General features: G+C 37.1%; 1 protein-coding gene across 1 annotated transcript in view; it reads right to left on the bottom strand.

The window, feature by feature from the left end:
- Positions 1-2,970: 2,970 nt before the first annotated feature.
- The window catches only part of DAPK2 (death associated protein kinase 2), a 172,610-nt gene continuing 152,757 nt past the window's right edge, over positions 2,971-22,823 (bottom strand). Inside the window, exons 10-12 of the mRNA XM_031955411.1 lie at positions 14,842-14,931; positions 14,637-14,720; positions 2,971-7,731 (exon numbers count right to left, since the gene is read on the bottom strand). Coding sequence (XP_031811271.1) covers positions 7,651-7,731; positions 14,637-14,720; positions 14,842-14,931 — 255 coding nt within the window. The 3' untranslated portion in view covers positions 2,971-7,650. The remainder of the gene's footprint in view (positions 7,732-14,636; positions 14,721-14,841; positions 14,932-22,823) is intronic.

The following is a 22,823-nucleotide window of genomic DNA, read 5'->3' as shown; positions in this document are numbered from 1 at the left end:
TCTGCTGAAACAATGGTCAGACATGTCACAGAAAGAGGGTGGTGTTGTCTGTTTGTTTGTTTTGCAGGCTGATGATGAAACCCAGAAATACTAGATAAATGTCTTTTCTAACAATGGTGAGACATGTCACAGGTTTGGGGTTTTTTTTTGCATACTAATGAATTCCTTTCATTTTATTCATCAGGGGTTAATTCAGTAAAATTTGAATTCAAACCCAGCCTCAGAGACTTCCAACTGTGTGACTCTGGGCAAGTCAGTTAACCCTGCCTGCCTCAGTTTCCTCATCTGTAAAATGAGCTGGAGAAGGAAATGAAAAACCATTTCAGTATCTTTGCCAAGAAAACTCCAAATGGGATCACAGTCATTTGTGACAAATGGTTGAATAATACACACGTACATTATAACATCCCTCTTGGTTCGCATATTCTGCAGCAATCATTCAACATGCTCCTTGTTTCATGCTTCTTCTCTCTTGGTCAGTTTGGATTGCAAACTCATGGCACAAACAAGATCAAAATGTTGGCAGGGAGCTTAGAATCCATCAAGTCATTTAATTTTTCCTGGTCAAATATCCTCACCTGCAAAATGGGGATAATAATGGTACTAACCTTACAGGATATCAAATGAGATAACATATGTAAAGCATTTTGCAAACTTTAAAGTCCTATATATAAATGCTGACTATTATTATGATATTATTGTTACTAAATGGTTTTGGACAAGTCAACTTACTTGTTGAGGTAGAGGTACCTCTAGACCTCAGTTTCCTAATCTTTAAAATGATCAGGGTTGAATGAGATAAACTCTTTCCTACAGGTTTTCTGAGGTTATGTCTCCTCTGCCCCCAAATTGCCTTAAAAGTTTTATATATACATACTTATGCAAGTATATATTGTCTACTCCAATAAAATACAACGTCCTTGAAGACAGGGGTTTTTGGGTTTTTTTGGTCTTTGTATTGCCAGCATCTAGCAGATTGCACATTACAGGAACTTAAATACTGGATAACTGACATAGATATATGTCCAATTCTTCCCATTTTCCAACTTGCCCACTTTATTTAAATGTTGAATAGAAGAAATAACTCCATAGACTAATAATAAAAATGTGAATGTTCTATCCGTTCCCAAACTAATCAGAACTTAAAATTCTACCATGTTTACTTGTTTTGGGAATGGTGGTACAACCTCTCCTTAATTCCAGGGACAAAGAAATCAAGTATTGGGGGGAAGCCCATTACATTTCTGAACCTCCATAACTATTAACTTTTTCCTTCTGTTAAACTGAAAGTTTCCAATGTGTATAATATCTTATTGCCATTCCTAGTTTTGTCTTTAGGGGCCAAATCTTCTTTCACATGAGAGTCCTTTAAATGTCTGTCCCCTACTCATTTTCTTCAAATTAAACATCCTTAGATCTTTTGATATGATTTTTAATTTTTTTTTGTCTTTGTTACCCTCCTCGGAAGGTACACCTACTTGTCAGTGTCCCTTCTAAAACATGATACCCAGAACTAGACAGAATAAAGAAACCAATGCAAATCTTAGTATTGGGTTTTGAAGTTTTATTTATAACACAAGAACAATCGATTTTTTTTTGTCTGAACTTAATCCTTTTTTCAGATATGCAATAAAAATTAGAATTACTTCCCTAATAAAAATAGTGGGGAAGAACCACTTATATGCAAACCATAATATATGAATATTATCCCAACTTTTATATATATATATATGTATATATAATATTTGCTTTAACACTATATACTTTGACCAGGGCCTTTTTTTTTCTGGTTCAAAAATAAGACTCTATGGAGAGAGATCCAGTAGCTGAAACATTGGACTGTGAATCAGAAATAAAGCCCTGAAGGAGTTCCAGCCTCCGTTTTGCTACAGACTTCCTGTGTGACCTTGGACAAGTCACCCACATTCTTTGGGCTCAAATTTGCTTATCTGTTGCTTTCTTAAAAAAGAAAAAAAAGAAAGAAAAACTACTGTTCCACTTCCCAGATTGCTAATAGAATTTTAAAAAATAAAACAAAATACTAATTTTATTTAAAGGTTGGGAAAAAAGAACCTTTTTTAATAACTCCATAGATAGATAATAAAAATGTGAATTTTATTTTTCTTCTCTTCTCCCAAACTAATTGGAAGTTTAAATCTGAGACCTACATCTTTAAGGAACATGTTAACTTGTTTTGGAGAAATTCAGCAGAACTCTTGGTTGAAATGATAAACACCATTTAAGACAGCAACTCGATTCCCAGTGCTACAATTTCACTGATCTTTCTCTCAGACTAAATGCTTGCTAATGAACCAGCTCCTTTCTAGCAGGTGTCTGCCATTCCCAGGGATGTAAGTGTTTAGGCAGGAGAGAATCAGGAATTCCACCTCTTAAGCAAAGCTGAGGAATCCTTGTTACTAAAGTTGTCAAGGAAAATTATGAACTGAGATCACAGTGATTTCTTCAAGGTCAATTAGGTAGCGATTGGCAAAGCCCGAATTTGAACCCAAGTCAGAAAGTTAGCACTTTTCCCACTAAACCTTGAAAAAAACTTATTGGTGTTTTTTTTTTTGGGGGGGGGGATTGGTTTAATTTTGTAGAATGTTCTGTCCATACAGATTAAGGGGAAAAAAACCCTAACATCTTACTAATTAATTCAAAAGTATAAAGGCTTATTAGGTACAATACCTTAGGGAAAACCCTGGAATCTGTAGAAGATTCAATATCAAAGAAAACATTGAGATATGGGGCAAATAGATAATCTCTGTGCAGACATCGGGGAAAACTCCCACCAGGGTGAACAAAGGCATCCAAGGATGGCACTTCCAGGGATCACAATAACCTCCGTATGGAATTGTGTGAAGAGGTTTGGGAAAGTAGCTCATGTGAACAATCTGTTTCAGGCTTCCCTCACATATTTATCAGAATTACCAAACGAGATACAAATGTGAGGAATGATTATTACTGTTGGTCTGGAGATGTACCCTTGTGGGAGCATCATTGATGGCTAATATTGGGCTACCATATTCCACACCATAGTCCAAACCACTATGAGTGTTTTGTATGTCCTCTGAGACATCCCTATAGTCAGATCTGCTGGTATTAAAGGAGCAATCTTCCCCTGAAGTGAAGCCCACTGAGAGAAAATTTCTCTATGAAGCTGTAGAAAGAGGGAACCTCAACAAGTACCAGCTCTTTCTGAAATATTTTCCCTCTGCTGATGAGAAACCAATCATTAGCCCCAAGGTTGCCTTTCCTTGGGAAAGTTCACCTTTATTTTACTTTCCTAACATAGGGGTCACGGAATCCTAGAATCACAGATTTTAAAGCTGGAAGAAATCTTCTATATCATCTAGTTGGATCCTTTCATTCCCCAGAGAAACAGAGGGAAATTAAATGATTTGCCCAAAGTTGCACAGGAAGTAAATTAGCAAGAGCAACATTTGAATCCCAAAATAGCAGTCTTTCCACTTGAACACATTGCTTCAAAATGGAAGGGGCAATCTTTTTCTGCTGAGGGTCTTTGACTCATGAAAATCAATCAAGGGCCGATTAAAACAAACAAACAAAAAACTTAATTTGTCATTTTGATTGTGGGTTTCTCTCTAAGATTTTGGAAATATGAAAGTTAACTGTTTTTAAAATTAGGAATTATCATATAGAAGCTGGTAGGCTGTTGGAATGGGAAAGGATCGTTAGAAATTATCCCCTTGATTTTTTTAGGGAGTTCAACAAATACTAAAATATATACTTCAAAAGGGTAAGCTGAAATAAGGTATGACAAACAAAAAAAGAGAGAGGAAAAGAGGAAAGGACAAGGAAGAAGGGGAAAAAAAAAAACCAAAACCTTGAAGAACCTCTAGAAAAAAATAAAAATGTAATCGCCAATAAAAGCGATATTTACCCTAAGGAAAGTGTGAATTGGAGGTCACTTTCTACAGGTTCAAAAATTCAAAGCTTGCCCTTTGAAATGCAAATTAATCACTGTTCTCAGAACTCTATCACTGCTTTAATCTTCAGGTCTTCAACAGCCTCTCTAAATAGTATATCCACAGCAGTCAAGTGAAGAGAAAACATTCTCTGGGTTGCAGCTGCAGTGATCAGTACAAAGTGAAGAATAAAAGCTGAGACTGGGATGGCTCTGCAGCAAGAACTAGAAATCATTTGGTTTCTCAGTTTTAGTTGACTTATGTGAGTTATGTTATAGTAGAGAAAGTGGGTTGAGAGTCAATAGGACTTGAGTCAAAATTCTGCCTCCAAACCCTGCTATCCCTGTGATCTAAGCAAGTCCCAACCTCTTCAATCTCCCAGGCTCTCAAACTATACGGTGCCAATCTGCACTGATAATGGCTGTTTCAACACCAGTGAAATCACAGGTCCAACCCAAAGGTCTTTTTTTTTTTTTTTTAAATAATTCATAGAACACAAAGGTGATTTTTTTTTCTTTTCTAAGGTGAGATTTTCTGGTCTGTTTTGTGAGATATGAATAAATCTTCCATTTATTTTCTAAAATATCATCTCAGCATATAAATATCTGAGTGAAAAAGAGAATAAGAATACATATATACTCCAAGATCTAGAGTGAGGAACACTTCTTGGAATTCACATTAAAATAAAACACACCAAACTATTCATAAGAAAATCACCAAAAAAAAAAAAAATAGATTTGGCACATTGGAAAAACAGAGGCAAATGTTGCAAACCCCTCCCCCCCCCAAAAAAAACAAAGAAGGAACATTCTAGACTTATTTATGAAATTGCATTTGGATTTAAACTGGTGTTTTTTAATACTGTAAATGAACTATTTGCCTCAGAACAAAACTTCAGTCCCTTAAACCAACTCTTTTTAAAAACCAAGGAATCATCCCTCAGCATTTCAATATTAGCAGAATCAATCCAACTCTCCCGGACCCTTCTGGGTTCTTACCCAGCTCAAAGGTAGTTTCACACACCTGTAGTGGGAGACCACAGATTTGAAGTTGGAAGAGACTTTAGATATTATCTTCCAAATTTTTAATTTTACAAAGTCAGAAACTGAAGCCCAGATATATTCAGTGGCCTAAGGAAGGTCACATGGGTGATATGGCACAGGAAGAATTTTAATTCAGGCCCTCTTATTCCACAGATCTTTCTATTGTACCAGGATCCCCAGAACAGGACATACTTCTACCCCTTACCTCTGTAATTGCTCTCAGATATTAATAATGATTTTCCTGAATTCCTAACACATCTAGCAATTGACCAATTGAGCTTCAGGGATTTCTAAGGAGATTTCATTTGGCTTCCCTCTTTAGTGTGTGAGGTGGTGATGGAAAGGAAAGAAAGAGTTCTCTTCAAACTTTTTAAAAGTTTTTGAAAAACTGCAGAAAAGCTCAGGATATTCCTTAATGAAGATAGGGATACAACTTCTTCCTATTCCAGGTTAGAGTAGACTTTGTATCCCCATTGCCTCCAACAGTTTCTGGCACAGGGGGAATTCTTAATGAATGTGCACTGGACCAACCCTCAACTTCTCCACCCTACACTGCTTAGTGAGTTGATTGTTGCTTCAACTAGGATGTATGGGAGAAACTTTCTCTACTCTGAAGAGCCTGGCCCAACCAGGGTGCAAATGAATAGAATCTAGTTCAGCTTTAGAGTTTTCTCCTGGAAGCAGCAAAGCAAAAAACATCAGGAAGTAAATGAGAATTTTGGGAAAAAAAATTTTTTTTAATTGGAGGTGAGGGGACTGGAGATGCTGTTCATTTTTCAGTGGATCTGTGAGGCCTTTGCCTTCCATCACCATCTATGTAAACCTGAAAGCATAATAAAAACACAAAGTACCATCTGATCCTGTAAGAGGGCAATGTGGTTGTAGGGGCTGGGAATCAGGAAACCTGGGTTCTAGGTCCTGCTCTGCTTTTCAATAATGGAGTAACTTTAGGCAAATTATCTTTTCTCTTTTAGAACTATTTCCCTGATTGCAAAATCTGAAAATTCTTCTCAAAGCTTTTCTAGCAGCAAAATGCTCTTTGGACAAGATTGGAAACTTAAGGTAATCAGGCTATAATTCCCATCAAAATATACTAGTGATCACAGATCTTCAACTGGCAAAAGGAGAGTTTTCTCTGTTCCCAGATCCTTCTTTATTTTATTATTCCTACTTCTCTCCCTCCCCTTTTCTTTTTCCTTCTCTCTCTCTCTCTCTCTCTCTCTCTCTCTCTCTCTCTCTCTCTCTCTCTATCCCCCCCCCATTCTCTTCTTCCTCAGTTCCCTCACTTACTTTCCAAAAAGTATTCTTTGCCTCCTCTCTACAACGTCAGTCCCTTCCTCTTCCACTTCTTTATTCCTCTTTCTCTATCCCTCTCATACTACTCTCCCTTCTTCCTTGTTCTGGACTTTCATAGGTTCTCCTATCTGGGTTCTAGTTAAGCTGAGTTGGAAATAAGGGTCCAAATATCTCTGCCTTTTTTTTTTGCTGTTGTTGCCAATAGATCTCTAGCTGTGTCCTCATAAGAACTGAAGCACCGGGTGGGGGTAAAATTAACATTGCCCTTTATTTTCTTCCCTTGGTGTGGTCTACTCTCTCCCTACTCCCACCCACATCTCTACTTTTTTTTTAAAAAACTCACTCATGCCAGCCTTGAAAGGAATGATCTGGATATCTGGAAGATTTACTATATTTACTATTTATATTCAGGCTGAATATGAACATAAATATGGGCTTGATATATATCAAATTTAAAAAAAATAGTTTCTTGATCTTTTTCCTGATCTTTGAAGGCCAGAGGGTGCTATCTTCCCATGAGCAGTCAAGTCACCAAGCTAGGATTCATTTCCCTCCCATACTTGATTCCAACAAGAAAGCCCAGGAAGAAAGCCATCTATGGATGGATTCCCCTTCTGTGTTACAAGTCTTTCTCATGCAGGCCTCAGCTCCCCACATTTTTCAATTTCTGCCCCCCAACCTTATCCAAATGCTGTGGATAAGCAGAATTTCTTCCTCTATTTCTCTGAAGATCTTTTGTCTTAAGATGCTGGCCTTGCTCATCCAATAAAACCAAATGGAAATCCAGTAATTGTTCTCTTCCAGGAATAGGATTTCTTGAATCTCCATTATTCCTTTTGCCTATTGGTTAATGTTCTGAATCCACAATGGCACTGAAGAATGTATACACTTTTAAAGATGACAAACAGGACTTAAAAGATGCCTAGGAATACTTTTCAGCTCTCTCAGCAGTCAAGTAGATTAACGCTCTTTGTGTGGCGCTTTTTGTGAATAACACCAGGTTTAAAGTTGAAAAATAAAAAATAAAAATAAAAAAATCCCACAAAGGCCCATAGACCTTACCCATTGATTCAGAGGGTTGACAAACAGGTGTGAGCCCTTCTTAATTATATTTAAGAGCTTTGAGCTCTTAAGCAAAGCCTCCATTGGCTCAGAGCTGCAATAGGAGGACACCTCCAGAACCTCTTAAGTTTCCTCCCTGCCAAAGTCTTCTTATGAAAGTAAGCACCGGGTATGCTTCCTCTCACAGGCTCAGAGACAGGAAACCAGGGTGCTGGTTGGGGTCAGGGGCCCATGAGTGTCCACAGATTGCAAGCCACGCGGGGATGGTGGGTTCTCCAAAGGGACCTGGGTTTCTCTACCAGAAGGGGAGCTGGGCTAGACTAGGAAGTACTACTTCTCCTGCGGGGGTGAAGTGCTTTCCTCTTGGCAATATCTTCCTCTGTGTCACTCTCACAATTCCTCTGAAAAAGAACAGAAGAAGGTGTTGTAGAATAGGAGCAGATCACATTCACTCCCAGATATTGCAGATCATGATATCTCCCCTGGCCACATATTCTTAGAGATTCTGACCTTGTTGTTTCTCAAAACACTCTCATCCCCTGATTTTTGACATTTCTATGGGCTGTACTTCATGCCTGGAATTCTCTTGCTATTCATTTTCATTTCCTTGTTTCCCTGACCTCTTTCCAGTCCCAGCTAAGATCCTGCCTTTACAAGAAGCCTTTCCCAATACTCCTTATTTTCTAGTGCCTTCTCTCCACTGATTCTCTCCACTTTATCCTGTATATATCTTGTTTGTTCATAATTGTTTGTATGTTATCCTCCTCCCATTGCTTGAGTTACAACTCAAGTTGCTTAAGATTAAGGTCTGTCTCTTACTTTTTAAATTTTTTCTTAAAAAAAAATTTAGGGGGCATCTAGCTGCTGCAGTGGATAGAACACTAGCCCTGAAGTCAGGAGGACCCGAATTCAAATCTGGTCTCAGACACTTAACACTTCCTGGCAGTGTGACCCCAAGCAAGTCACTTAATCCCAATTGTCTTAGCAAAAGAAAAAAAATTAAAGTTTTTTATTTTCAAAGCATATGCATGGATAATTTTTCAACACTGACCCTTGCATAGCCTTGTGTTCCAACTTCCCCTCCTTGCCTCCACCCCTCCCCTAAATGGCAATATATGTTAAACATGGTAAAATATATGTTAAATCCAATGTATGCATACATATTTATACAATTCTCTTGCTACACAAGAAAGATCAGATCAAAAAGGAAAAAAAATGAGAACGAAAATAAAATTCAACCAAACCACAACAAAAAGAGTGAGAATGCTATGTTGTGATCCACACTCAGTCCCCACAGTTCTCTCTCTGGATACAGATGGCTTTCTTCATCACAAGATCATTGGAATCATCTCACTTTTCAAAGTTTTATCTCCAGTGTTTGGTATACAATAAGCACTTAATAAAGACTTAACTCCTTACTTAGTGGGATAGAGAATACAAGACTCATTACCCCCATTTTATAAATGAATAAATAGAATCCCTAAGTAGTGATTTCCTTAGGGTTGTACATGGAGCTCTGGCCAAGGCTTGAACTCAAAACCAGTGTCCATCCACCATATTGCTTCTCTGGGGTCACTCCTTCTTGTTAGAGATAAGTCAGGGAGCTGAAATGAGAAGGCGGGCCCAGGGAAGGCTGATGATGATGTCCTGCTTAGTCCTATGACTCTGTAAAGTGGTGAGACCAAGTGGGCTGGCCAACAAAAACAACAACCCTGTCTTCCAACTCAACTTGACCAGAACCTAAGCAGAAGAGCCCTTGATAGTCCAGAAAAGAAAGGAAAGGAGAGAAGAAAAGAGAGGAATGGAGGTGGGATTCAAGATGCTAAAGTTAAAAGAAAGTCAGGTGGTGTGGGGATGGGATTGGAGACCTTAAAGAAACCAAGAAGTCGGTAAGTCAGGATGCTGAGTAAAATGAAAATTAGAACTGGGGTGATAAATGCTATGTTCTGTCTAGTTACTGCTACTTGTTGCTATGTCTTGCATGGTCACTACAACTTGGATAAATGTAGAAATGGTTGGGAAATAGTGTTCATGAGTTGCAAGGTTTGCTGAACATACCCTCAAGGCTGCTGCACAATTTAAATCCTAATTAGGAACCATGGCATTTTGAGCACATGCCTTACCATGCTCTGATATGGGATAAACAAAAATCACTGATTTTTTTAAGAGCTCGAAAGGACTTTAGAATTTATCTCCTCTGGTTGTCCCATTTCACAGATGAGGAAATTAAAACTCAGACAAAAAAAAAAAAAAAAAAAAACTCAGACAACTGCTCAGACACAGAGCAGTTGGTACTAGAATGGGGTCTTTATTTTTGCTTTGTGTCAGTAAGCATCAGACTTGTCACCCTTTGTGGACTCTGGGGCTCTCAAATGACAACATATTTGAAGGACTTTTGAATGTCAGTGTGATGGTTTGGGAAGGTCCATCTCTGCCTCTCTCCCTTTGTACATATCATTCACAGATTCTACCTTCCTTCAAGAGTGAATTCCTCTGGTTATTAATTTTTTTTTAAATTTAAAAATTTTTTTTCCTCTGGTTGTTAATATCCCTTTCTCATCATGTTGTACTTATCTTGTATGTAAACTATAATTTTTGACCTGGGAACATGTTGTGTTTTCCTGATCTTCTCAAGCTCCTTAAGGGCAGGAATTGTCTCACTTTTGTTTTTGTATTCCAAGTGCCAAACACGGTGTCTGACACATAGTAGTTATATGATAAATGCTTGCTGTTGATTGATGTCATTCACTTACACCAAAGGAAAAATCAAATGAAATTGTTAGACTTTCTCAGATGCTAAAACTTAGGCGACAACTTAACTGGCAGAGGACCATGAATGAGCCACAGGATTCCTTCTCCACAGGATTTGAGAATACCATTAAGTCCAAATACCTGCTCTAGAATAGCTAGAATTATACAAAACAGATAAGACGATTATGTTTAACCGGGCTCAGATATGGACTTTTAAAGAACATTACTATGCATTCCGCACCCCCCCCCCAAGATTCCTTAAAACTATTGAAAAAGAATAACTTTTTAAAAATAGTTCCTTGAAAATAATGTTTAGGAGAGAAAAATACCAAAATTTTATTTTGGCTTCTGCATGGCTAGGTGCATAATGGATAGAGTGATGGACCTAAAGTTAGTAAGATCTAAAATCAAATGGGACCTCTGACAAGCAGGTCACTAAGAAAGTCACTTAACTCTGCCTCAATTTTCTCATCTATAAAATGAGTAGGAAATGGCAAATCACTCCAGTGTCTTTGCCAAGAAAACCCAAATGGTGTTAGACATAGTCAGACACAACTGAACAATAACAAAATAAATGAACAAGAGACAGAGGAGCCTGGACTGAATCCTTAATCCGATTGTATTTTCATTCATGTTAAACAGATTTAATTTTCTTAATATTGAGCTAGCATATTTTAATGCAATGAAAAGTTCTTAAAAAGAGAGTACCAGTTCAAAAAAACTTCACTCTGCAAATAAGAAAGCAGTAGTCAAGATGAGCTCATTTAATGCTTCCAAACACATTGGTCTATTATTATTCTATTTATTTGAAAAAACAACTCCAATTTAGAAAAACTGGAGAAACACTTTTCTGAGAATGTGCCTGAAGAATGACTGATTTAGGAAAGTATAAATTCGTGTCAGTTAAACTTTGGCAATTTTTCAGCACCAGAGGCATACAAGTCAGTCTTTATCAAGCACCTATTCTATACCAAACACTGGAGATAAAAACTTTTTTTAAAGAAAGAGACAACTTTGCTCTCAAGCAACTTTCAGGATAATGAGAGAGGACAACATACAGACAACTATGGACAAACAAGATATATATATATATATATATATATATATATATATATATATATATATATATATATATATATATATATGATAAATTGGAGAGAAGGCATTAGAATTAAGGAGCATTGGGGCAGCTAAGTGGTGCAGTGGATAGAGCACTAGCCCTGAAGTCAGGAGGACCTGAGTTCAAATTTGACCTCAGACACTTAACACTTCCTGGCTGTGTGACCCTGGGCAAGTCACTTAACCCCAACTGCCTCAGCAAAAATTAAATTAAATTAAATTAAGAAAATAAAGAATATATGGCCAGGAAGAGCGAAGGGAGTATAAAGCATAAGCCTAGAAAAAAAACAAGGGTCCAGATTTTAAAGGGTTTTGAACAGCAAACAAGGTATTTTATATTTGATCCTGGAACTGCTAGTAAGCAACTAGACTATACTTTAGGATGATCAATTTGTTGGCTGAATAGAAGATGTATTGGTTGTGGAAAGACTTGTGGCTGAAAGACTAACTAGCAGGCTGTTGCAATAATCCAAGAAAGCTACTATTTCTTGTGGGAGTATCAGAGAGAAGGAATCTTATCCCAGAGTTATTATAAAGGTGAAATTCACAGGGACTTAATGACAGAATGGATATGGAGAGAGGAAGGAGTAGAGGAAGAGCTTAGGTTTCAAAACGTGGTAGATAGTAGTTTCAAAATTCGGTAGATAGTAGTGCCTTCATGAACAGTAAGAATGTAAGGCAGAGAGGAATGGTTGGGGATGGGGAAGAAAATCAAGTTTAGTTTTGGACATATTGACTTTAAGATTTCTATAGGACCTCCGGTTCAAGATGTCTAAAGTCAAGATGGAGAAGAGAGACCAACGGTCAGCCGAGAAATAGCAGATAGATAAGGAAAGCTTTAAATCATCAGCATGGAGGGGAAAATCGAATATGTGGGACCTGAGAAGTCAAATGTGGCTTGGAGTCAACATTGCCATGCAGGACTGGTGTATTCATGTACTCTTGTGTCTGAACTGGGCTAAATGGAAATCTAGGCTTGTGATCAATTTGAGCTAAGTTAACCCTGATCCTTTAAGATCCTTTAAATCTATGATTCTAAGACTCAAGCTATGCAATAACAATTTAAAAACAATTCCTATGTTTTTCTTCTTTTTTTTAATTGAGGGGAGGAGCTGGAGGGAAGTACAGAGTTAGCATACACAAAAAAAAAAGAAAGAAAAGAAAAATAAAGAACAGAGGGCTTTCAAAGCATTTTTTAAATACACAGAAGAGAATAAAAGGAAGTTCAAAAAGAAACACAGACAACAGGACAGCTTTGGAAGTAACATTTTGAATTTATTATATTTTAAGAAGCAAGCTGTACATAATAGACATTCCTATTCTCACATATGATACTTTTTACTGTTTTACTTTATATATGAAAATGTTACTTTGTGTGTTTGTCAAATATTGAAAATAAAAGAAGATACTGAGGCAACTCAAAAAAAGAATCATTCCAGTCTTGCTTCATAGTCTGTTTCCAACATGAACTAAATAAAGAATAAAAATGTAACTTGGGTAAAACTTACTTATCTTAAAATAAGATTTAATCAAAGAAACTATGAGTAGGAAGCTATTTTCAAAGACCATTTGATATAATTTGCCTTTGACCTCGAATTCCTTCTAAAACATCTTCAATAATATAAATTAAAGTTGAAAGGAACCTTACAAATCATATAGTCTAAACCCTTTCCTTTTCACAATATAGGAAAATGAGACCTAGAAACCAAAACAAATCATGCAAGCTCACTTAGATGAGTATATTCTAGAAATTGATAAATATGGTCAAGTCAAATTTACAAATATGAACCTTTAGTCCAATAAAAATAAGACACTGGGTAAGAAGGGGATGGATTTTCTTAAAGAGATTTCTATTTAAACTAGGGCAGCTAGGGGATGCCATAGGGCATAAAGCACTAGGCTAGGAATCAGGAAGACTCCTCTTCCTGAGTTCAAATCTGAACTCAAGACAAATATTGTCAAATCACTTAATCCTGTTTGCTTCAGAACCTCATCAGCAAAATGAGCTAAAGAAAGAAATGGCCAGTATTTTTGCCAAGAAAACCCCAAATGAGGTCATAAAAAGTCAGACATGAATGAAAAATGACTGAACAAATTAAATCAGAGGTTCTTAAACTGGGGTCTGAGTTTTTTTTTTTAACTTTGATAATTCCATTTCAATATAATTGATTTTCTTTGTATTCTCATGTAGTTTATTTTATATATTTGAGAAATATTATTTGAAAAAAATCTATAGATTTCACCAGATTCCCGGGGGTTTATAACGCAAAAAAAGATTACAACTTCCTGAAAAAAATCAATGTTATGCCTTTTAAATGTGGTTATTTAATACTAGTTAACTGTCCTAACATTTTTCAACACTAGTAGAATCAATATTAGATTATCTAGTTGTTCTATGGGGAACTCTTTTTTTTTTTTTTTTTTTTTTTTTTTTACTGTGAACATAAGTTTCTTTTTTTTTTAAATTTTAATAACCTTTTATTTACAGGTTATATATATGGGTAACTTTACATCATTGACAATTGCCAAACCTCTTGTTCCAATTTTTCCCCTCCTTCCCCCCACCCCCTCCCTCAGATGGCAGGATGACCAGTAGATGTTAAATATATTAAAATATAAATTAGATACACAAGTATACATGACCAAACCGTTATTTTGCTGTACAAAAAGAATTGGACTCTGAAATATTGTACAATTAGCCTGTCTATGGGGAACTCTTAATCCTAAGATTTCTTCCCTTTGATATCTGGGATACTAATGGGATCAGTCACATTTCCCCAATCTTCCCCAACCCTCCAGTTAGCAGAAGTCCAAGGTATAAAAATAAAACAATGATAAATAATACATATTACTATAACATATAATATCTTGATCATTGATATATAATTATTAATAATAAATAAATACAAATACTTCAAAATTCAACCTGTGGGTATTCCAGTTCCTGACATCAATTACACAATCTGTTGATAAACCTGACTTTGGCCAAAAAAACCCAACCATTTTTACTCATCAGTTAGCTAACTTTATCTGCTAATGAACCTCACTGAACTCAGCACTCTATCCCGTTTGCTTTGGCCCAGGTCATTCTGTATGCGGAGAATCAACTCTCTTCTCAACCAAATGACTCTTAGAGTCCTTGAACTTTTCCACAGCACAAATCGGACACCATCTTCCATGGAAAGCCTTTCATGATTCTCTCTAATAGTTAATGCTTTCTTCTTCCTTAAATTATAGTGTCTCTTTTTTTTTACTTGTCTGTTTAAATGTTGTTGCTCATTTGCCCTCCTTCCTCCCACAAATACAAATTTCTGGAAGGGAAGGTCTGTTTTGGTTTTTGGAGTTGTTGGATTTTTTTTGTTGTTGTTTTTTGCCTAGTCTAGCACAGAATAGCTCCTCAATAAAAGCCTGCTGAACAAAGTAAATGAATACATACCAAATCGTTTTCCTGCTTCAAATGGACCTTTTTCATCAGGGAACGGGTGAGGTGGTTACACAGCGAGACAATGCTAAATGAAAGCTGGGGCAGGGAAAGAACACACACAAAAACAAACTGTGAGGAGAAAGCAATGTAGAGTCTAAGAGAAACCTCTCAGAAACCTGCCACCATGACTCTGGGGGAAACCTCCTGGGCTGCGTACCTTCCATCGCCTTCGCACATACTGCTTTTTGAAATTTTCCAAATTGATAACCGATTCCCTTCGGACCATGGCTTGCCGATTATCCACTGGCTATGAGACAAAAACAAAAACAAAAGTGTGGTTATTTCTGAGCATTTCCCAAGGTTTTCTTTCCCTGCCCTCCAACCCCCTAGAACTGAGACCCACTCATTTGTGCTGGGGTTGCCCAGTAAGATTGCATTGCCCAATTCCTGTATTTCCTGGGGGCACCAGGAACTCAGAGCATGAACTTGATGTGAAGCAATCCAGTTTCAAATTTGTCAGCTGTGAAGGTGACATGTCTTTGGTCTTCTGGCTGATCTATTATTATTCCCACAGTGGAAGAAAATGCAGACAGAGCCTCTCTGCTCCAGGCTCCACTGGGGCTGGCAAAGCCCCAGCTGCTCCTGGGGCTCCGGGTAGGATAGAAGAGCGAGATTTCAGGGTCAGCCTGTGGGGAAAGGGTGAGCTGATAGGGTTTACATAACGGTACAAGATCTGTAATAGGGTGAGGAAAGAAATACATGACCATAATGGCAGAGGGGTATAGTCAAATATTCAATATTCAAATGTGTGATGGAAAACTGGGTGCTATCTGAAGGGAACAGAGAAACAACTCAAGCTTATGGTGTTTTGGATGTCTTTTGAAAGCCATTGCTCCAAGTCAAAGCACTAGACTGGGAACCAATCTTGGTTTTGTCCCATAGCATAAACTTGAGGTCTCTGGACCTTAGTTTACATATTCGGCTTCTAAGGTCCTTTTCAGCTCCAAATAATCATATGATGCTTTAAATCTCATCCTTGAGTATTCTAGGCTGTATAGTGTACTAAGTGTGTATACTTATACTATTATACTATATGTATTATATATAGTATATAGTATACTATATATATTATACTAATTAAGGTGAAGGGATTTCTTTTAAATTATTTTGGTATCTCATTTATCCTTCTGGCAGTCTGGGAAAATCTCTGAATCCCTTGTTAGAATAATGAGTTTAAATTCATGAAATAAAACACATAGGATTACAAAGGAAAACAATTATATTAAGGTAAAGAAACATTTTTTCCCATTCAAATTCAAATTCAAATTCCTCCTGAGATCTATCTGCAATCTTAGAGGTCTATAGACCCAAGTTAAAAAGCTTTGGTCTCTGTCATTTTTAAAGTCCCTTGAAGTCTCAACTCTATGATGTCATAAACTATGGTAGCCTGTAACTCAGTTCAACACAATATATTATTCTGTGCGGCTTTCTGCTTATTTCATAGGAATCAATCTTATCCCTCTTTTTGTCTACAAGCCCACAAAGGTCAGCTACTTCTCTCCTCTCTCTCTTTTTTTCTCCTCCAGCAGAATACTGGCACACAGACCAGAAACAATCAGAATGATAGATCGGCATCATTTGGCAGGAGGGTCCTGCCATGTTTCCCTGAATAGATCTTTGGGGAAACTTACTTGGAAAAAGTGAACAGACATAAAATGGCTATGCTTTGGGAAAAAAAATAGCATTTATAATAGCAACAATGATTCATGCTTCTATTTTGCTTAAGTGTTTATAATCTATTAATAAGTATTGATTAAGCACCTACTCTGTGCCAGACCTAGGTGATAGCAATAGCACCCATTTTACAGTTATGGAAACTGAGGCAGACAGGAAGTGATGTGACTTGCCCAGGGTTACATAGCTAGAAAGTTTCTGAGATGGGATTTGAACTCAGGTCTTCCTGATGCCATGTTCAACACTATCCACTGGACTATATACCTGCCTGGAAATTTTTACTTAGGAGCTTTCTGAATTGATGAAGTCACAAATCTGAGCAACTGAGAACATTGGAACATTTCCTGGGGAGAGTGACCAAAATGGCAAGGGGACTTAAAACCATGCCAAATAAGGATAGGTTGCAGGCTATAGGGATACTTAGATTGGAAAGGGAAAAAAATGAGATTTGGGGGATGGGAAGTGGAAGAGATATAATAACTATTTTCAAGATTTGGAAGTGCTATCATGTGGAAGAGGGATCAGATTTTTTCACCAGAAAATTATTAGAAATTAGAAATAATTAGAAATAAGGAATAGACTGGAAGAGATGCATTTTGAGATATAAGAAAAAACAAACTGCCTAATAATTAGTTGTCTAAAAATGGAATGGGCTGCTTTGAGAGGTGGTGAGCTGCCCATTCCTGGAATTCTTCAAGTTGACACTGAATGATCACTCATCATGGATGTAATAAGGCATTGATTAGATCAGAGGACCTCTGAGTTTTCTAACTCTTAAGATTCTATGATAAAAAGTTTAGTGGAAAAAGGAAATAAAATGAAGAATACACAGGGAAAGGAAAGAGCAATCTCCACACAGGCCATGTTCATTATAGTATCTATAACTTACTTCCATAGTTCTCCTATCCAAACACTTTATATCCTTCAAGGCCAGATCAAGTCTCATCTCTTCCAGGAAACCTTGCCCATATCTGGATTACCCTCATCACATTGTATACTGTCTTACCACCTATAACTGAGTCTGCAGAGGCTATGATTAGGCTACCGTCTTCAGAGTAATAGCAGCTTAGACATAGTTGTTTCCCATATAAAAATGTAAGTTTCTTGAAGGCAGGAATTATTCTGTTTTTATCTTTGTTTATTCAATAATTAGCCTCCTAGACTAGGATTTCTTAGTCTTTCTTTGTGTCTTGAACTTCTTTGGCAGTCCTCCCTTTAAAAAATACTTCTTGAATTGGTGAATTTAGAAAAATATGGAAAGACTGGTCTTAATGAAGGATGACAAAGAAGCTGTACATAGACATATAGGAATATATATGCATACAATTATAAATATCTATGTATGTGTATGTATATATATATATATATATAATATGTATATCTGTGTTTAATTGTAGCCTTATTGAGGGAGAGGAAGGTGTAGAAGGGGAAAAAAGAATAAAGTAAAAAGTGCATAACACAGAACAAAAGAAAACCTCCTAAAAAGCGAAGAAAAGATGGACAGCTCTGAACACAATGTATAATATTTGCTATATAGGCTTTCTTGAAATGGAAATTTCTTGTCCCATATTTTGAATCTTCTCATGTTCTTCTGTGCACATGGCAATGTTTTTCCTTTTTCTTCTTAAATTTTAAATAAATTTTTTAAAATTATCATTGATTAACTGAAGGAATGACTAGCAATTGGGAGATGCTCACAACTGAAGCTCATTTGTTAGAACCAAGATTAAAAGGCATGTGCTCACTTTAATACTGATATATTATGTACATAATCTTTGCTCAAGCTCAGATCTCAGGATCATTGAATCATGAACTTAGTGTAGCCCCAAAGGCTATTTACTTCCAAATTCTCCCTTTACAGAGGAAGAAACTGAAGCCCAAGGAGGGTGCTCTTTACCTGGTTTCTTTGAATTGTTGCGCGATCATAGATTATATCTCCTGCTTGCCTTTAATTTCATTATCAATTCATTACCCACCTACTCCTCTATTCCCCAAATGCCCCTTCTTTTATAGGCCTCTATTTAATTTGTATTTTCTGTTTATTGTTCCACTAACTGATCTTCTTTGCTCTGTATAAACTACCTCTTGCTTCTGGTACCTCATGAATTGAGACATCTGCCAGTGAATCCCACTTACACCCTATGGGAGCTCAGAAAGAACCCGTCTAAACCCCTGGCTGGCCTCACACCTGATTGGGTAAGACAAATAAAATAATCTCCTTAAGGACAGGGGCTATTGTTACTTCTTTTATCATCCTCTAGAAAGCCTGGAACATTCTGGGCACAAGGCAGCCATTCAAAAAAGCTCATTGAACTGAGGGAATTTTAAATATTCTAATCCTACCAGAAGGAATGAAGGACTTGTATTGATTGCTATTTCTTGCTGTGGACAGAACCAAAACCATTCCTCCACCCATCTAACAAAAGAGGACAGACACAAAGAGAGCTAGATGGCTTCCAAGCACCTTGAAGAGTCACGATTTTAGCCTGTAAGGTCCTAGTCTGGCAACGTCAGGTATAGCATTTGTATCCCCAGCACCTGGCACATAGTGCCTTCAGTCCGTGAGTTAAAACCCTGCCTTAGATAATACTTAAATCCATGTTTAATTGTAGCCTTATTGGGGGAGAGAGAGGGGGAGAAGGGAGAAAAAGAATAAAAATAAAATAACAGAGAACAAAAGAAAACCTCCTAGGAAGTGAAGAAAAGATAGACAGCTCTGAACACAATGTGTAATATTTGCTATATGGGCTTTCTTGAAATGGAAATTTCTTGTCCCATATTTTGAGTTGATGGGCAGCTTAGGTGGTATACAGTGATAGTGCTGGTGTCAGGAAAACCTGAGTTCAAATCTGACTGCAGATACTTAACACCTGAGCACGTTACTTAGCACTATTTGTCTCAGTTACTCATCTATAAAATGAGCTGGAAAAGGAAATGACAAACCACTCCAGTATCTCTTCTAAGAAAACTCCCAAAAGGGCTATAAATTGTCAGACACGACTGAAACAACTTAACAACAACCATGTGAGGACCATATAAGATCATGTTGTGAAGAATTCAAACCTTAAAAGTGATATATAAAGACTAGCTAGGAAACTTAGTTAAAATTTATCGATATTAAAAAAAAAAAAAGCGCAGAGAGTGGATCTGTGGTAGCCTCTGCCTTTTTCACCCAAGTCCCTTGTTCTGATTGTGGGATATTTGTACCTTGTTAGGGCAGCATATGAGGCCAAATAAGTTTCTAATTAATAGGAGGAGTGGTTGTGGGAGAGATTTTGATGGGGGTAGGGGAATGGTGTGGGATGGGGAAATCCTTCCTGTTACCCTTCTTTTGCTTCTTTCTTTGGAAAAACAAGAGTCAGCAACTTGGACTCCCATTCTGAGAGGATCTGTATTCCTTTTGTACATCCCCATAGCAAAATCTGCAGTTGATCTGCAAAATTTCAATGAATCCTTTCTAGAAGAGGACTGGCAGGCTTACTACCATGAAATGTATTTTAAAAAATTCTGATCTCATTGTTAAGAGTTCTTCACTTAAGTGAGGAATCAGGGAATCGATGAATTCTTTTCAATGAAGGGATATCTGCTGAGTTAGGAAAGGGGGTTAATGGAGGAAGGGAGGGAAAGAAGAGGGGAAAGAGGAAAAAAGAGATAGGGAGAGGTAGAGGAAGAAAAACAGAAACAAAGAGAGACAGAGACAGAAAGGGGAGGAAGGAGAGAGGGAAGGAGGGAGGGGGAAAGATAGAGAGATTATATAAATCAGTGACTTCTTAGCCTCTTCTAGTCAGTTTTCCAGCTTTGTTTTTAAATTCCCAAATGCTAACTTTGACCTGGAATAAAAGCTATCTTAGAAATGGTGTAGCACTATGCACTGCAGTTCTGGGATTTGAAAGATTATTTCCTATCTCTTCCTGTCTCTTCCACTACTCAATTCTGTGTCATATGGCATTGTCACCACTCATTAGGAGCTCCAGCAGAGCTCAGGGAGAAAAGTGAAAACTCAAAACTCAACCACACAAGCTTGTTAACATCCTTGGAAAAGGGAGAAAGAGCTGAAGCTCATAACTAAGATAAGATGTGGGATTTCACAGGTGTGCTTATCTTTAAGAAAACATAACACAAGATTCCATGTGAAAATCAGAATTTATACAGCAAAGTATGTAGTCATAATTTAAAAAATACAAAATTCTTCAAAGGGTATTGATGCAGGAAATACCACTTGGATGAGTTCTTCCTAAACATTTTTGAAAGTGACAAATCCTCAGTGATTTCAGAGAGGGAAGCAGTCTTCTGAGAGCTAGTTGACTATAGCTCTAAATAATCTCTTCTATCTGAAGGATACTGAAAAGTTTTCTAGCCTAGACCCTCCATCATTCTCAGCTGAGCTGCATTTCTTCCTTGTTAAGAGATGTCCTGAGAAAACAGTTACAACTAGCTCTTTCCAGCAATTCATTCCTGTTTCTTGAATCCTTCAGATTTCAGGCAGAGATTTTCTTTAGCTTACCCAGTTGGAAGCTGCTTGACAACCATTGAGTCAAGGATAAATCCATTTTATCTCCTCTGAGTTACCCAAAAGACAACTCTCTGCTCCTAGTCCCCATGTGCTATGGAGCTCAGGATTATTTTGTTTATAATTGTGGTCATCAGATATAGAGGAAAATTATTCCTTGTGAAATGGTGAAGATGTTATCAATGCTTTAATGTGAGCACAAAGGGGGCAGTTCCATTGATTAAAACAAAACAAAACAAAATCCCAATCCATCACTGGTCTGGGAGCTGAAGCCAGCTTGTACTAGTCCCAAAAACCAACTATTAAATTTTCAGTGTGAGAATTTATGCCTTGAAAATCGGCAAACATTACAAATCAAGGGTTCAATTAATTACTTTGTTAATTGTGTAGCCTTAAGAAAGTGATGGAGAAAATATTAATAATGCAAATTAAGCTTAAAAGTGTTACTTACTGGCATTTATTTTTTCAGAGATGGTTGCTAAATATTTACTAGCATATCACTGACTGGGAGTGAGGAAATAGTTTACCAGTTGTGTGACCCTAGAAAAATGACTTTACCTTTCTGAGCCTTGGTTTCTGCCTTTTAAAATGAGAGGTTAAAAAGTAACCAGTTGTGGGGCAGCTAGACCACCCAGTGGACAGAACACCAGCCTGGCATCAGGATTTGAGTTCAAATATGGCCTCAAACATTTAATACTACCTAGCTATGTGATCCTAGGCAAGTCACTTAACCCTAACTGCCTTACCAAAAAAAAAAGAAAGAAAGAAAGAAAGAAAGTAAGTAACTAGTTCTTACATACATGACTTCATTTCATTCTCACAACAATCCTATGAGCTAAGGTTGTGACCAGTATTATCCCCATTTGCCAAATGAGGCTGCTGTGGTTCAATGTAAAGTTACTTTTCCATGGTTACCCAAGTGGTAACTTTCAGAGGTCTGATCTTTTTTGTCTCCAAATCAGGACTCTTAATTATGAATTTTGAGGTAAAGTATCTAGAATGGAGAGACTATCTTTTGTGAGTTTAAATATGACCTTAGACACTTACTAATTGTATGACCTTTGGCAAGTCACCTAACCCTGTTTGACTCAGTTTTCCCATTTGTAAAATGAGCTGGAGGAGGAAATGGCAAACCATTTTCAATATCTTTTCTAAGAATATCCTAAATGGAGTCATGACTGAACAACAAAATTGTGCTGCACTCTAGTCAAATCATACCTAGAATGTTATGACCAATTCTGGCACCATGTTTTAGGAAGGGAACTGATTAACTGAAAGCCATTAGAGAACAGCATCCAGGAGAATGAAGTTCTCAACACCATGCCATATAAGGATTGAAGGAAAAAAAAAGGAATGTGTAGTTTGGAGAAAAAAAGACTTGGGGGAGGGTTTAGGGGGGAAAGGGAAGAACAGAATTCACAGGGATGGTGTGAAGATCAAATGCAATAGCACAGGTGTGTCTTAATTTAGTCTTAAACCCTGAATCTGCAAAGCATTTTGCAAACCTTAATATGTCATATATACATCAGATATCATAATTATTATTGTTATCTGACAAGTATTTGAAGAGCTGTGACATATAAGAGTACTAAGTACTGTAGATTCTTTTCTACTTGGCCCCAGAGGGCAAGTCTAGAGAGATAGTGAGAGGTTTTATAGGGACAGGTTCAAGCTTGTGTAAGAAAAATCTTCCTAATAATGAGTACCATCCAAAAACAGAATTGGTGGTTTCAGGAAGTAGCAGGTTCCCTGTTATGTGATGTCTTAAAACAATGACTGGATGACCACTGGGAATGGTCCAGAGGTGATTCCTATGTAGCACAGGTAGGACTCTATAACTTCTATAAGTCTCTTTCAAGTTCAAGATTCTGGTTCTTATTAGATTTTATTTTTTTATTATTATTATGTTTTGCTGTTAGTTACACTGGATTTAGCAGGATTAAAATTCTGTTGGC

The sequence above is a fragment of the Sarcophilus harrisii genome, chromosome 2, assembly GCF_902635505.1.
Source record: "Sarcophilus harrisii chromosome 2, mSarHar1.11, whole genome shotgun sequence".
Classification (NCBI taxonomy): Eukaryota; Metazoa; Chordata; class Mammalia; order Dasyuromorphia; family Dasyuridae; genus Sarcophilus; species Sarcophilus harrisii.
This window is presented reverse-complemented; position numbering and strand designations above follow the sequence as displayed.